Source organism: Mustela nigripes, chromosome 14, assembly GCF_022355385.1.
Source record: "Mustela nigripes isolate SB6536 chromosome 14, MUSNIG.SB6536, whole genome shotgun sequence".
Classification (NCBI taxonomy): domain Eukaryota; kingdom Metazoa; phylum Chordata; class Mammalia; order Carnivora; family Mustelidae; genus Mustela; species Mustela nigripes.
Window position 1 is genome coordinate 71299761 of NC_081570.1, and position 15262 is coordinate 71315022.

Genomic DNA, 15262 nt, shown 5'->3' on the forward strand with positions numbered 1-15262 from the left:
TATATAATAAATAATATAATTATATATTATTTATATATAATTATATATTATATATAATTATTATATATATTAATGTATATATTATATATTACTGATTTACAAGCAACTGTATATGCATATATATAGAACTATATATGTATATATATGTTTTGCATAAACATATATAATATAATATATACATAATAATTATATAGTTGTATATATATGCGTATACAGTTGCTTGTAAATCAGTAAGTTCTGGAAAGCTAATTTTTCTCCAGAAAGCTAATTTTAATCCCTAACATAGGCAAAATTCTATATATTTTGCATGTAGTAGGAAAGAGTATTTTATTTATTTTTTAAGAGTACTTTAATATCTATAACCAAACAAAACTGAAAGTAATTCAAAGAGAAATTATTTGTACTTTTCTTGAAAGGCAGAGCTTTGAAGAAAAACAATTTTAATTGAAGAAAAATATAGCTGTGGATTGTGGAAAGTATGAATGGGTTTCAGCAATTTGATGACTCTCTTTTTTTCAGAATGTCTAGTTTCAATTCCAAACTTACTATTTATTCCCTATCCTATATCTATCACTATTACATTAATATGGGGACGCCTGGGTGGCTCAGTTGGTTAAGCATCTGCCTTCGGCTCAGGTCATGATCCCCGCGTCCTGGGATCAAGTCCCACATCTGGCTCTTTGCTCCGCGGGGAGCCTGCTTCTCCCTCTGCCTCTGCCTGCCATTCTGTCTGCCTGTGCTCTCTCTCTCTCTCCCTCTCTCTCTCTGACAAATAAATTTTTAAAAATCTTAAAAAGAATTACATTAATATGTATTTGCTCCAAATGTAAGAGAGAACACAGAGGGATAAGAATATTCCAGAAGGAGCTGGGATTAGAAATTAGAAAAAGAGGATTAGGAATTTTCTGGGTTAGGATTTACCAAGCTATAAATCATTGAAAAGGAAATGAACAAACAGAAACTTATCAGGGAATCATTGTTAGCATGTGGACAAATATCCAGATGGAGAAATGTGGGGCAAAAACTGAGAGGGAAAAATACGAAGTGTGGCAGCTTCTCATTCTGTTGCAGTTCCAAGCCATTTCTGGAACTCAGGGGTACATGTGTCCCCAAGGGGACTCAACAGTGCCTGGCAGATGAAAAGACCCCACACAACTTTCTAGAGCTTCATTTATGTGAAAGACGTAGGAACCAGGAGACTAAACCATTATTTTATATTAAAACCAAAAAGGATGTATTATGAATTAGAATACACAGTATTTTCAGAAATTCAACACATGAGATTGGAATTTGGAAATGAGCCCCCTGGGCAAGCTCCCTTTAGTCGCAGGGTTATTTATTATTTATTTATAAAAATCTTATTTATGTATTTGATAGAGAGAGAGAGCACGTGAATACATAAGCAGGAGGAAGGGCAGAGGAGGAAGAGGGAGAAGCAGGCTCCCTCTGGAACAGGGAGTTTGACTCGGGATTCAATCCCAGGACTCTGTTATCATAACCCCCGTCAAAGGCAGACACCAACTGACTGAGCCACCCAGACGGCCTGGGTTGCAGGGTTGTACAAACTGTGGTTGAGGCACTGTCTGTGGAGAAAAGCAACTAGGAATCTGAGGGAGAATGGAAAAGGGACCCAGGGAGGGAGGTGGGACACAGCCATCTGGGGGTGGAAAGGAAAAGCAAGAATAAATCACCCACAGGATACATGGAAATAATTTTTCTTCTGTGTTCTCCCAAAAGTTAAGGCTGTCTAAAGGCGAAACAAGTTTAGACCACTGCCCAACCAAGATCAGCCTGAGCGAAGATGATCTCCTTTACAACACACAAGGTAACTGCATTTGCTTATTGAAATGGCATGTAATAGTTTGAGAATTAGTGATTCTTTATGTCCGAGGTGAGTTACTTGCTAAGATAGTCTGATTTGTAAAGAGATTACAGAAAACCAAACCCTCCAATATGGAACTTTATAATGGCTATAATAAATATAGGGGTACCTGGGTGCCTCGGTTGGGTTTAGCGTCCATCTCTTGATTTAGGCTCAGGTCATGATCTCAGAGTTGTGAGATAGAGCCCTGCCTCAGGCTCTGCACTGGATGTTGGAGTCTGCTTAAGATTCTCTCTCTCCCCTTCCCCATCACTCCTTCTCAAAAAACAAACACACGCACACACACAAAACTATGGCCAACACATTAAAACTGCCTATACACACACGCAAAGATTTGATGATAGAATTCAGTTTAGTTGAGTCTCATAAATATTTATCGAGTATATTTTTGAGAATTTATTACATTAAAAACTTTTACAAAGCTGTGTTTATAAGTACGTATGTGCTCATTGTACAGCACCACGATAAAATAGAGAAATAACAATTGCCTTTTAAATCTATCTCAACTCAACCCTTACACCTTTGTTGAAGTAATTGAACGGTACACATACAAATGTCAAAACTATTAAAATAAAGGTGTGCACGAATATCCCACCCCAAGAGCAATGCACAGTGAAACTGTAGAAGAATCACAAGAAACTGAAGTATTTTCCAAATATTTGCCTTGTCAAATGGATTTCCATTTATAAATTGTTGAATGTTCAGTTAAATGACAGAATATCTTGGAAAAAACATAATATGTATATAATGCCCTGCTTGGGCAAAACTCACTTTGAAGCTACAACCCAAGACCTCATATTAAAGAAAAAAAAAAAACCACTAAATGTTTATAGATCTTTTCCAAGCAATTTTAAAACATTGTGTGTTTTTTATGTATTTGGGCCTGCTTCATTCCAGAAAGAATGTAAGGTGAGTTCTCTCCTCCACTTCTTTGTATTCAACTGTCAGCTACAATTTATTGAATCCCAGCCCTGAGTTAGGTTCTGTGCTACCTAGTACTGCACCTGCTTTCATCCATTTACCAGGTATTTATAAAATGCTTATTTTATGCTAGACCCTGGGGGTGCAATGGTATGTAAAACAGATTCTCATGATCATGACAATCCTGCAAACTGGGAATTTTCATTACCATTTTACGATTAAGGAAACCAAGACTGTAAGGTTATTGTAACTTGTAAAGAGTAACTCATTGGGGGCTCCTGGGTGGTTCGGTTGGTTGAGCCGCAACCTTTGGCTCAGAGTCCTGGGACTGATTGGGCTCCCTGCTCACCCAGGAACCTGTGTCTCCCCTCCCCTCCTCCCTTCCCTACACCTCCTGCTCTCTCTCTCTCAAATAAATCAAGTCTTAAAAAAAAAAAAAAAAAAAAAAAAGAGTAAATCATTAGATGCTCTACTCTTACTTTTCAAATTAATGAAAAAAGATGATCACAAGGACCTTACTGCTTTGATCTGGTTGATAGTAAGGATATCACTATATCTTTTAAAAGTATTTTTTTCCTTATTCACTTTCAACATGTTTATTGAGGTATAATTGACATACAATAAAACGTAATGTTTTCAACACAAGGCTCTTACATATACCAATGCATATACATATACATGTACATGTACATATACATATACATGTCTTTGTATGGACCTGTGCTCTTATTTGCCTGGGTAAATAACTAGGAATGGGATAATTAAATCATATAGCAGGTGTATGTTTAACTTTTTAAGAGACTGCCAAAGTGTTTTACAAAGCAGTTATACCATTTTACATTCCAACAAGCAGTGCAGGAGAATTCCATAGCTGGTATGGCTAGTCTTTTTAACTGAACTATTCTAAAACGGGTATAATGATATCTCATTTACATTTACCTAATGACTAAAGATGTTGAGCTTATTTGCATGTATTTTTTTGCCACTCATATGTATATCTTTTTTGGTGAAGTGTCCATATCTTTTACCCATTTTTTAGTTGTGCTGTTTGTTTTCTTATTGTTGAGTTTTCAGAGCTCTTAACATATGGCATACTAGTCCTTTATCAGATATATGATTTGCAAATATTTTCTCCCAGTCTGTGACTTACCCTCTATTAAAATATTAAAATGTCGGGTGCCTGGGTAGCTCAGTGGTTTAAGCATCTGCCTTCGGCTCAGGTCATGATCCCAGGGTCCTGGGGTCAAGCCCCTCATTGGGCTCCCTGCTCAGTGGGGAGCCTGCTTCTCCCTCTCCCTCTGCCTACTTGTGCTCCCTCTCCATCGTTCTGTCAACTAAGTAAATAAAATCTTTTAAAAAATACATTAAGTGTCCTTCTCCTAACACTGTCTTTTGAGAAGCAGAAGTTTTTAATTTTGAGGAAGTCCAGTTCATTGGTTTGTTCTTTTGAGAGTCATGATTCTGGTTTTGAATATAATTGAAGGTTGGGGTTTTTTTCCTAGGAGTTTTACAGTTTTATAACTATGATCTTCGTTGAGATGATTTTTTCCTATGCACAAATTATGGATCAGAGTTGATTTGTATGTGGTGTTCCAGCACCAGTGGTTGAAAACACATCCTTTTCCCACTGGATTGCTTTTGTACCTTTGTCAAAAATCACTTGTCCAAATATGTTAGAGTCCATTTCTGAACTCTCTTTTTTGTTCTGTTGATCTCTGTTTATCTTTACACCAATAGCACACTGTCTTGGTTACTGTAGCTTTATAATTAGTCTTGAAATTAGTGCTAGTCCTTTAACTTTTTTCTTTTTCAAAGCAGTTTTTGACCAACCCAGGTTTCTTGCTTTCCCATGGGAATTTTGTATCTTTTGTCTTGCATCAACCAGCTTTGATTTTGATTGGCAAATCAGGGTTACAAGATCAATGTTATAAGAATTTGGTGTCTGCACAATAGAGCCTTTCAAGTCATTAGTACGGTAGAGCTCCCCATCTACTTAGGTCATTAGTTTCTCAGTGATGTTTTATAGTTTTGAGTGTAGAAATCTTTCACTTCTTTTGAGAGATTTGTCTCTAAGTCTTTCACATTTTTTTGGTGCTCTAGTAAATGGTACTTTCAAATTTTTAATTTCAGATTGTTCATTACCAGTGTAAAAAAATACAATTGATTTTTGAGTATTGATTTTGTATCTTCCTAAAATCACATTACTTATAGTAGCTTATTTGTAGATTTATTTGGGCTCTCTATGTAGATGACAATGTCATCTGTAAATAAGGACAGCTTTACTTCTCTTCTGATCTGTATGAGTTTTTTAAGTGATTACACTGGCTAGAAACCTCAGGAGGCAAAGTGGTTAGAGAACATTCTTGTTTTATGCCAGATCTTAGACAGAAAGCATTTAGTCTTCCCCCGTTAAGTATGATGTTAGCTGTAGGGTTTTTGTAGAGTCCTTTATCACGTTGAAAAATTTCCCTTCTATAATTCCTATTAATGTTGGATTTTGTCAAAAGATTTTTCTGCATTTTGGGAGATGGTCTCGTGCTTTTTTTCTTTTTAAACTTATTAATATGGAGAATTACTCTGATTAATATCTGAATGTTAAACTAGTCCTGGATTCCTGGGAGAAACTCCACTTGGTTGTGATTTAGGAATTGTTATCCCTGAAATTTTTAAAGAACAATTTTTACACTGTTATCTCTATGCTTATATCTGCATTTATTCAAGACATGTATTAACTCTTGCAAAGTGCTAGGCTCTAAGGACATAGCTGTGAAAAGATAATTCCCTGCTTCCGTGGAGCTTACCTTCTGGTGTGATAGATACATATCTTATATCCACTTAAGGAAGGACCTATCTAAAATGAATCTTGAAGCATGACCCAAATGTCATCCAACAGAAACATTCTCCATCAAACAAATGTTCTCTTTCCAGACAAAGTCATTTTGTGGATATTTCTCAGAGAAAGGTATACTGGCTAAATCGGTTCATAAAAGGAATGGACAGATAATTTTTTAGACTCTCAGCTGAGCCTGTGGTTGGCTATGTCCCTTTATGTGTGTTCAGAAGTCCACGCTGCAGACAATCCCCCAAGTCCTGGAGAAAATTAAATTTCACTTGGTAATCTCAGTGTATCTTACTAACACATGCCTCTGATCACTAAAGGCAGTTACTGTGGTCATGACCTGCCTCCTGTAAATGGCCAGCTCTCCGAACTTTATTTGAAATCTCATTATGGTATTTTGAATCCCCTTAGGACACCTTGCCAGCTCTGCACCTACTCTGACCAGACTTGAACCTGTTGCTTGGAATACACTTGTATGTTTGTTGAGCACATTTTATTGATTGACCCTACACTGGTTCTCCTTCAGCCTTCCACCAAGAATCCCAAATTCACGCTACCCCACCGTCATGATCCGGGTCGGCTCACTGTCCGGCGCTGTGTTGCCACCTAGTGGCTGCCGGCCACATGGCTCTCATCGGCCATGTTAGATCTTCAGTAGTCCGTGCCCTTCTGAGCGCTCACTTTCACATGTTCTTTTCGTTTATTCTGTTACAGAAGACTTTTCTCTAAATGTTTTCGGAATTCCTATTTTGGAATTGCTTTCAGATCCTCCGTCATATTCTTCTGAACACTGTGGCATAGTAGTTAAATGTGGATTCTGGAGTTTGGGTTTAAATTCCAAAGCCACCATTTATTATTTAACCATTTATTACTATATCTCTCTGTGCCTTCCTTTTTAAAATAAAGCTGTTTGAGAAAAGAGATGTGAAGATAAGGGAAGTAAATAGTGAAGGTAATACCTCATGGAGTATTGTAAAGATAAAATAAGTTAATACATAGACAGCTCTAAGAAGAGCTCTTCGTCATCCTTGAAGGAGAATTAATGCTTAACCCCCTCAGGAGTTACTGCAAGGACTGAGTGAACAGGTGCACGGCCAGCACACAGTTGAGTACACGGCATGGAGTCACATAGTAAGCATTTAGTAAGTGTTAGCTGCTGTTAGTATCCCAGGCCCTGGCGATGGAAATCCATGGATGGATGCTATGAGGATGAGGTAGGATATTCCTGTCAAGTCTGAGTAAACACATTTTACTCACAGATGATCCCATATTTCTCAGGCCTCATTCTCTTTAACTACTGCAATAAACACTATCAACTAAGCCCCTTTTCTCGGAGCCCGTGCCCTGGCTTTTTTGGTTTTCCTGAGACTTACTCAGTTTCTCTCCTCAGTCTTCTTTCCCTGCTGCCTTCTCAGCATGAATGTCCCTCAGGCTCTTAACTTCAGCAGTGTGCTTTCCTCATTGTTCACCTCTTTTGGTAACTCAGTCCCCTCTTACTCTGTTGAGAATCCTCCACCTCGCCTCTTGCTGTCTCCTGGGTTTGAACCCAGTCTAGTCCCTCAATGTCAGTGTGACCAGAACAGAACTTGAGTCATCCCTGTCTCTCTCCTGAGGTCCCTACATACAGTCTCTCTCTTAGGATAACTAGGTCTTCCTTTACGGCACATCTCACATTTGCCTCTTCCTCTGCATCACCTGTACTGACCCCTGGATCAGGCTCTTGGTTCCTGTTGTTAGACCAGAGGGCTCCAAACTCTTCCATCTTGCACCCCTCAGGAAACAGAAAAAAATTTTTTTAACACATATTCCCAATGAGCATGTATTTATTTATAAATTATATGCCCAAATTATATACATATTACATTCACAAATTATATTTACAAATTATATACATTTTACAAATTATATGTTCCACTCTACTATGATATACTCTACTGATACTAATACATTAATGTATATCACTTAAAAAGAGAAAAACACATTGAAATGAGAGTGAAGAATTTGACATAAATAATATCATTTTGTAAGAACAGTATTGGAATGCCTGGGTGGCTCAGATGGTTAAGGCTCTGCCTTGAGCTCAGGTCATGATCTGCAGGTCCTGGGCGTCTGCGTCTCCCTCTTCTCCCCTGCTTGTGCTCTGTCTTTCTCTCTCTCTCTCTCTCTCTCTCAAATGAATAAATAAAATCTTAAATTAAAAAAAAAAAGGAACAACATGATTAAATGTACCTAGTTATTTTTTGAAATGTTGATTGACACTATGTAATACAGCTAATACGTCTGGTTTCATGTTTGACTTATTTCAATACTTGTTTTTGATATCTTATTAATTGGGAAAGGATCTACAGGCCCAAAGCATGTAGATCTCTAATAAAGGAAGTGCCGGTTGATTGTACCAACAAAGTCATAATTGGTTGTTTTTTTTTAAGAGTTTATTTATCTATCTGAGAGAGAGAGACAAAGAGCGAGAGTTCAAGCAGGGCAAGTGGCAGGCAGAGAGAGAGGGAGAAGCAGGCTCCCTGCTGAGCAGGAAGCCCAATGAGGGGCTCAACCCCAAGACCCCGGGATCATGACATGAACTGAAAGCAGAAGCTTAACTGACTGAAACACCCAGGTGCAACTCATAATTGTTTTTTTACTTCTGTCCATAATTATGCTATATTTTTAAAAAATGGAATGTATATTTTTAGTAGACCTAAGGGTTTTTTTTTCTATTTTAATTTTCATTTATATATTTGTTTGTTGGTTTTTACATTTGTTTGTTTGTTTTCCCATGGGTGATATAACCTAGATGATGAAATATTGAAATGTGGTGAGTAGGGTTCCCAGAAATTTAATATCACATTTTTTTAAAAAACTAATAAGTGACCTGAGAATATGCCCAAGATAATATCTTTAAGAGGATAGAAAAGCAGGATGCAACGCTGTAAGACTCAATTAAAAGAAAATCTTTATATAGTCACAGAATATATATATATATATATATATATATATATATATATATCTGTATGTGTGTTCACACACACACACACATATACACACACAGAAATATAATTATAGGGAAATATATTAATAGTAGTTACCTCTGAGAAATATGATAATGATTTTTGTTATTTTCCTCATGCTTTTCACTATTTTCCAAAGCTTCAGTAAATAACATTAATTTTAGCTCATAAAAAGACTTTTGTTTTAAAACAAGATGACATCAGATACTTTTAAAAACAAAAGAATTTCCAGATGGTGTTTGAATTGTAGCTCCCAGATGAACTATGCTCTGTCTGCGTGGATAGTTCCAGCTACAGTAGATCGTACAATCACTGGTGTTCTTAAGGAATAAACCTGAGCTAATCAGAAAACTTTAAATTATAGTCCATGCATGTGCTGTGCTTATGAAAAACAAGGAATACATTTTAGATGGATTTATTTTTTTAGAAATTAGATAATTTTTGACACTTAAAAGGCTAATCTTGAATTATTTGAAAAATTTGCATATGATGCCAAATGAATAAAAATGACACAAGTTTCTAATTTGAGAATCTTACTGAGACTATCAAGAGTAATGTAATCCAGAGGATATATTTCATGTCCAATTTTTACTGTCAATAATTCTGAAATGATACAAATAATGTAGAACTGGTTTTTAAACTGTGTGCCATGGACCTTTTTGGAGCCCCTGAAAGTAGGTAGAGGGGTCTTCCCCTTCCCATCAGGGAACGCTTTAATCACAGCAAGGCAGGTTTTGATCAATTTTACATGCAAGAGTTACTGCATATGCTTTGGTTTGAAAGCCAGTGTTCTACTGCTAAATTAGAAGTCTAAAGATGTTTATGCCTACCACACTGGGGAGGGAATGGAGCAGATGTGTGTAGCAAGGGACAGAAAAAAGAAGCTAACCATATTTTGAAAGGTCTCTCACTGTAAATATGTTTCTTCTATTCATACCCCTCCGAAAGACAAAATATTAACCCAGAGCAAAGCAGTGAATGCAGAAGAGATGAACCCATACCACAATCTGGAAGCCGGGTTGGCCAATCAACTCAAGCCAATAGAGGACTTTTGCACAAAGTTCTTTGCGGGAACAGAGGTGAGTTAGAATTATTGCTGTTTTATATATACATTATATATACAGTCCTCATATATATGTGTGTATACATATATGTGTATATATATATAATATCTAGGTTGTATCACCCATGGGAAAACAAACAAACAAACATAAAAACTAACAAACATATATACATATATATAGAGAGAGTCTTCCTTATATATATGTTCTTAATTTCAGCTTTATTTGAGATATATTTGACGTATAAAGTTGTAAAATATTTAAAGTGTACATCATGGTGATGTCATGCATGTGTGCATTGTGAAAGTCTTCCCCCATCTAGTTAATTAACACATCCATCACCTCACATATTTATCTGTTTGCATGTGTGTGTGATAACATTAAAGTTATACACTCTTAGCAAATTTCAATTATATAGTGTTATACTGTAGTCACCATGTTTTCTATTCTGTCCTCAGAACTCACTAATCTTTTTTTTAAAGATTCTATTTATTTATTTATTTGTCAGAGAGAGAGCGCGAGCGAGAGCGAGCACAGGCAGACAGAGTGGAAGGCAAAGTCAGAGGGAGAAGCTGGCTCCCTGCGGAGCAAGGAGCCCAATATGGGACTCAATCCCAGGACGCTGGGATCATGACCTGAGCCGAAGGCAGCTGCTTAACCAACTGAGCCACCCAGGCGTCCCAGAACTCACTAATCTTACAACTGAATGTCTACACCCTTTTACCAGCCTCTTCCTATTTCTCCCACTCCTACCCCCACCCTGGCAACCACTTTTCTATTCTGTTTCATTACAACCTCTACTGTCTATTTGCTTTATGAAGATTTATAATATTTATACCCCTTCCCATATTTTAATATACTCATTTACATAGGATTTTTTAATCTTGATGATTCAGATTCAAATTTAAAATATTCCTAAGGAATGTGAAAAAAACTATAAAATTCAGTATGACACTCTTTACTAATGATTTATTGATCAACCTGCAAATATTTATTGAACACCCACACCATATAGAAGAAACCATGCTGAATATTAGAGATCTACTAAGAAAATATATTGCTTTGTTAGTTAGCAAAAGGTAGTAGCAAAACTCACTCAATTCAAAAGTTAAGTAACAACTGGTTATACTAATGGTAATGGCTGCCATTTTGGGGCACCTACTGAAATAACCAAGGGAGCTTACACTTATAGGACATTTTCTATATAGCAAGGTCTGTGCCAGGTGTTTGTTCCAAATTATATCTTACTTAATCCTAATAGTCTGGGGCACCTGGGTAGCTCAGTTATTGGACATCTGCTTTCAGCTCAGGTCATGATCCCAAGGTCCCAAGGTCCTGCATCGGGCTCCCTGCTCAGCTGGAAGCCTACTTCTCCCTCCCCCACTCCCTCTGCTTGTGTTCCCTCTCTTGCTGTGTTTCTCTTTGTCAAATAAATGAATAAAATCTTTTACAAAATCCTAATAATCTTGTAGGGATTAATCTTCACTTTGCAGATGAAAAAATGAGGCTCAGAACTTTATCTACAGACATACAGAGGCAGAGATGCCCTTTCACTCATAACTCTTTTTCCCTAAAAATAAAGGGCTTTCCCCCCAAGCCATGCAACCATACGAAGATGCCGAAGATGCCGTAGCTTGGTCTCACTGGAATGCACTCTGCATTCACACTTTTGTTATGAAGGGATTAGCTGATTACACCAGTTCACAAGAGCATACTGCCCACCAGGCACAGCACCAGACCCCAGATCAGACATGAATCAACAGCACAGCCCCATCCTCAGGGCGCTCACTGCCTAGTTAAGGAGCAGAGACATTAAGAGCATTATTCAGCCAATGCCCATCCAGAAGCCACAGGGACAAGACAGGGAGGTTGGGGAATGCAGACTGTTAGCAGATTGGACTTTGGAGGTCAAGGAGGCATCTGAAAGATCAAAGCACAATTCCCAGCAGAAGTAACAGCCTGAACAATACTTTGGAATTATGGAAGCCTGGGATTTGCCTGGAGATAGTGAAATCATTTGTGCAAGAGGGAACGCTGTACCTTCGATGCCAGATTGGGATCCAACCAAAGAGCCTTTTCTGCCATGTTAGGGAATGTGAAATACATTTGATAAGCAATGAGGCACTGACCAAACAGATACTTGTTTTGTAACTTGGGCTTTTAATTTTTTATAACTTAGGCTTTTGATATTTTTTAATTCTGGAAAAATATCAATAACAAGTTACATTCTTAAATTTGAAGTGTGTAATCCAATGCTATTAGATACAGCCATGCGGTTGAACAACTCTCCCGGTCATCTAGCTCCAGAACGTCTTCATCGCTCCAAACTGAAGTTCTGTACCCATTAAAACAATGACTCACCATTCCCTCCTTCCCTCAGCCAAGGCAACCACCGTTCTACCTTCTGTCTCTATCAATTTGACTATTCTAGGTACCTCATGTAAGTAGAATCATATATTACTTGTCTCTGTCACACTAGAGCTTTTAAAGCAGGGACGTGACAGATTTAGAAAGATGAATGATCACAAGATCTTAAAAAAGAAATTAAAGTATGACACCTTGTGCTTAAACTCTTCAGTGACAACTCAGTCATACATGAATAAGATCCAGAGTCCATACTGTGGCCTAAAAGATTCTGTATAATTTGGCTCGCTCTTATCTCTCCATCCCTATCTGTCCCAATCTCCCTCTCTCCTTCTGGCTGCTCTGATTTTTGTTTTTGTTTTTCTTTTTTTTTTTTTTTTCAAAGATTTTATTTATTTATTTGACAGAGATCACAAGTAGGCAGAGAAGCAGGCAGAGAGAGAGAGGAGGAAGCAGGCTCCCTGCTGAGCAGAGAGCCCAATATGGGGCTCGATCCCAGGACCCCAGGATCATGACTTGAGCTGAAGGCAGAGGCTTTAACCCACTGAGCCACCCAGGCACCCCTGTCTTTCTTTTTCTACCCCAAACTCTTTCCTGCTGTTTGAGCCCTTGCCCTCCTTAGAGTTAATTCCATCCATCATTCAACAGGTATTTATAGAGCATGTACTGTATGCCAGGCACTGTTGGGCCCAGGGAACAGAGACAAAATCCCCCCACCATGGGCTGACTTTCCAGTGGAATGCTCTTCTCCCAACACCTGACATGGCTGGTCTATCTCCTTTGGTTAGAGAGAATAAGGGAAACCTCTCTGGGTTCAGACTGGCTAGTGCAGGGCTGAAGCAGGAGGGAGTGGAGCCAGGAAGGTGGACAGGCCAGGCAGGCAGTGATTTCAAGTGGGCCAACCCAGAGATGAAGAGGGCATGAGCAGTGGGGCCAAGAATGTCAGCACAGGGGAGGAGGAGGAGAATTCTGAGTACAGGGTAACTGGATGGAGACGGTCGGGAAGGTTCCCAGCTAGGCGGTTGATAGGATGGGCACTCAACATGTCTTTATGAACCGGGTTCAAGCTGCTTCTCTTTGACTTGGTTCTGTTTGGTGTTGCACATATCTGCTGTGGGACCCAGGAGATATCAGTGACTCTCACGGGACTCTGGTGAAGTCTGGGTCACATGCAGATAGTTCCTAACACGGAGGCAAACACCATGCGCTCGCTAAGTGATAAGGGCGGGGGAGGTGCCACAGCCAAAGGCAAGGTGTGAGCCCTGAATGCCAGCCGGTCAGTCTGCGCCCTCCGAGACTCTGGGCACATGAGTGGAGAGTGGAGGGAGGGCTTGCCCTCCGACTCTGAATTTCCAACACCAAACACAGTCCTCATTTGCTCCGTGCATTCATGAATAAAAGCACAGATGAGTGAATGAGTGGGCGCCGGCCAGATGTGTTCCCTTGGCCTCTCCCTGGCCTACACATCCTAAGCCATACTCCCAGGTCTCCCAACTCCTCTTTTTATACACCCTGCTCTGTGTTTTCCTTTTATTACCCAGAGAGAAAAACACTGGAATTAGGAGCCAGCATCTGGGTGACCCTGAAGAAATCATTTAACCTTTCCGAGTCTCTGTGTTCCCTCTATTAGTTGGGTCGTGGGTCCAAAGGTTTTCTCTAAACCTCTCCTACCTCTGCTATTCACGGGTTCTGAGTCTTTTCCCTGTGTGTGGCTGCTTCTGCCTTTTTACACCAGGTCCCACTGCCTTCCCCTCTCCTTACCATGGCCCTAAGGAGAGGGAGAATATATATTACTAGTTATGTTACTTAAATGGAACTTGGTTTCCTGTTCTCAACTTTAAAAGTAATACTACCATATTATCAATTTACATTCCCCTTTTCTCTCTTACTCCACAAATATTTTTAAGTACTGACTTTGTATCATGCTGAGGACAAATCACTGAAGAAGTAGGATGGGTTCCTTTTAGTCCATTGGGACAATTTCCTATTAACAAAAAATTTAGGAACCCAGCAGCTGGAACTTGTGTACATAGATTATCTCCATAAATGCCTGTGTTTTCCACATTACTATGTGTACATAAAAATTCAACAACGTCATTTTCTTGTTCAATATAAAATCAAGTAATCATTTTGAGCCTTCCCTGCCTCCCCCTCCCCACCACTGTATCAAGTTATAATTTGACTGAGTTAACCTGTTGCTTTGTGCTTGTTTGGGTTATAGTCAGTCTTAGTACACACATAAGAGGTCTTTAGTCCCTTAAGCTGTCGTTGTACTCATCAGAAACCTGTAATATTTTTAGGAAGGTGGAGTGATATACACAGATTGGAAAATGGAAAGAGACCCTGAAACTGGCCGATTGATGAGTAAGTTTTGATGATTCCTCTGTTATGAGTAAGTTATTCTTTTTTTTTTTTTTTTTTTTTAAGATTTTACCTACTTGAGAGAGAAAAAGAAGAATGAGAAGGGGGGAGGAGCAGAGAGAGAGAGAGAGAAGCAGACTCCCACACCAAACGGGAAGGAGTCCTGAGGGAGCCTGACATGGGGCTTAATCCCAGGACCCTGAGATCATGACCTGAGCCACAGACACTTAAACGACTGAGCTACCCAGGTGTACCTAAGTTAATCCTTTTTACAAAGTGCTGAGTAACCCGTCCTTGCTGATGGGAGGGAAGGCAGTCAAGTCCTGTCTCTGTACTTCTGTACTTCGAGGGCCTCGAAGAGCAGCACTTGAGAGCCCGTTAGAAATGCAGAACCTTGGACCTGCTGAATATTGGAATACGGATTTTCAATAAGATTCACCTGGTGATTTGCTTCTACCTCCACCCCCAATTTGAGGAGTACTCAAGTGCTTAAATGACTAAGATAGTTGGACAATTAAATTTAAAAAAATGTGTTTCATAATTCAACAATTTGGTAATTCAGCTAAATGAAAAATATTAATACAAATTATAAAGTAAATTTACAATGACCTTGATGACGTCAGAACAGTATGAAGAAGTAACTACAGGACCCTCCTCTCGGGCTGGGAATGGTGTTCAGACTCTGGGCAGCTAAGAAGAGGTGTGGGGACAACACCTGGCTGGGAGCAGGAATCAAGAGTTCAGGCTCCCTAATAATCTAAGCTCCCTGTCAAAGCTTGGAGCCCCAAGGTTCACTATGATTACAGCTGCTCACTCTCAAGCTTTGGAT

General features: G+C 39.0%; 1 protein-coding gene and 1 long non-coding RNA gene across 2 annotated transcripts in view; one reads left to right on the top strand and one right to left on the bottom strand.

Moving 5' to 3' along the window:
- Positions 1 to 15262, top strand: part of DNAI3 (dynein axonemal intermediate chain 3) — a 69577-nt gene that overhangs the window by 40924 nt on the left and 13391 nt on the right. The window contains exons 16-18 of the mRNA XM_059376978.1: positions 1738 to 1825; positions 9596 to 9726; positions 14373 to 14436. Of these exons, the coding sequence (XP_059232961.1) occupies positions 1738 to 1825; positions 9596 to 9726; positions 14373 to 14436 (283 nt within the window). The remainder of the gene's footprint in view (positions 1 to 1737; positions 1826 to 9595; positions 9727 to 14372; positions 14437 to 15262) is intronic.
- The window catches only part of LOC132001972 (uncharacterized), a 38740-nt gene continuing 31047 nt past the window's right edge, over positions 7570 to 15262 (bottom strand). Inside the window, exon 4 of the long non-coding RNA XR_009399736.1 lies at positions 7570 to 7830. This is a non-coding gene — a long non-coding RNA (uncharacterized LOC132001972). The remainder of the gene's footprint in view (positions 7831 to 15262) is intronic.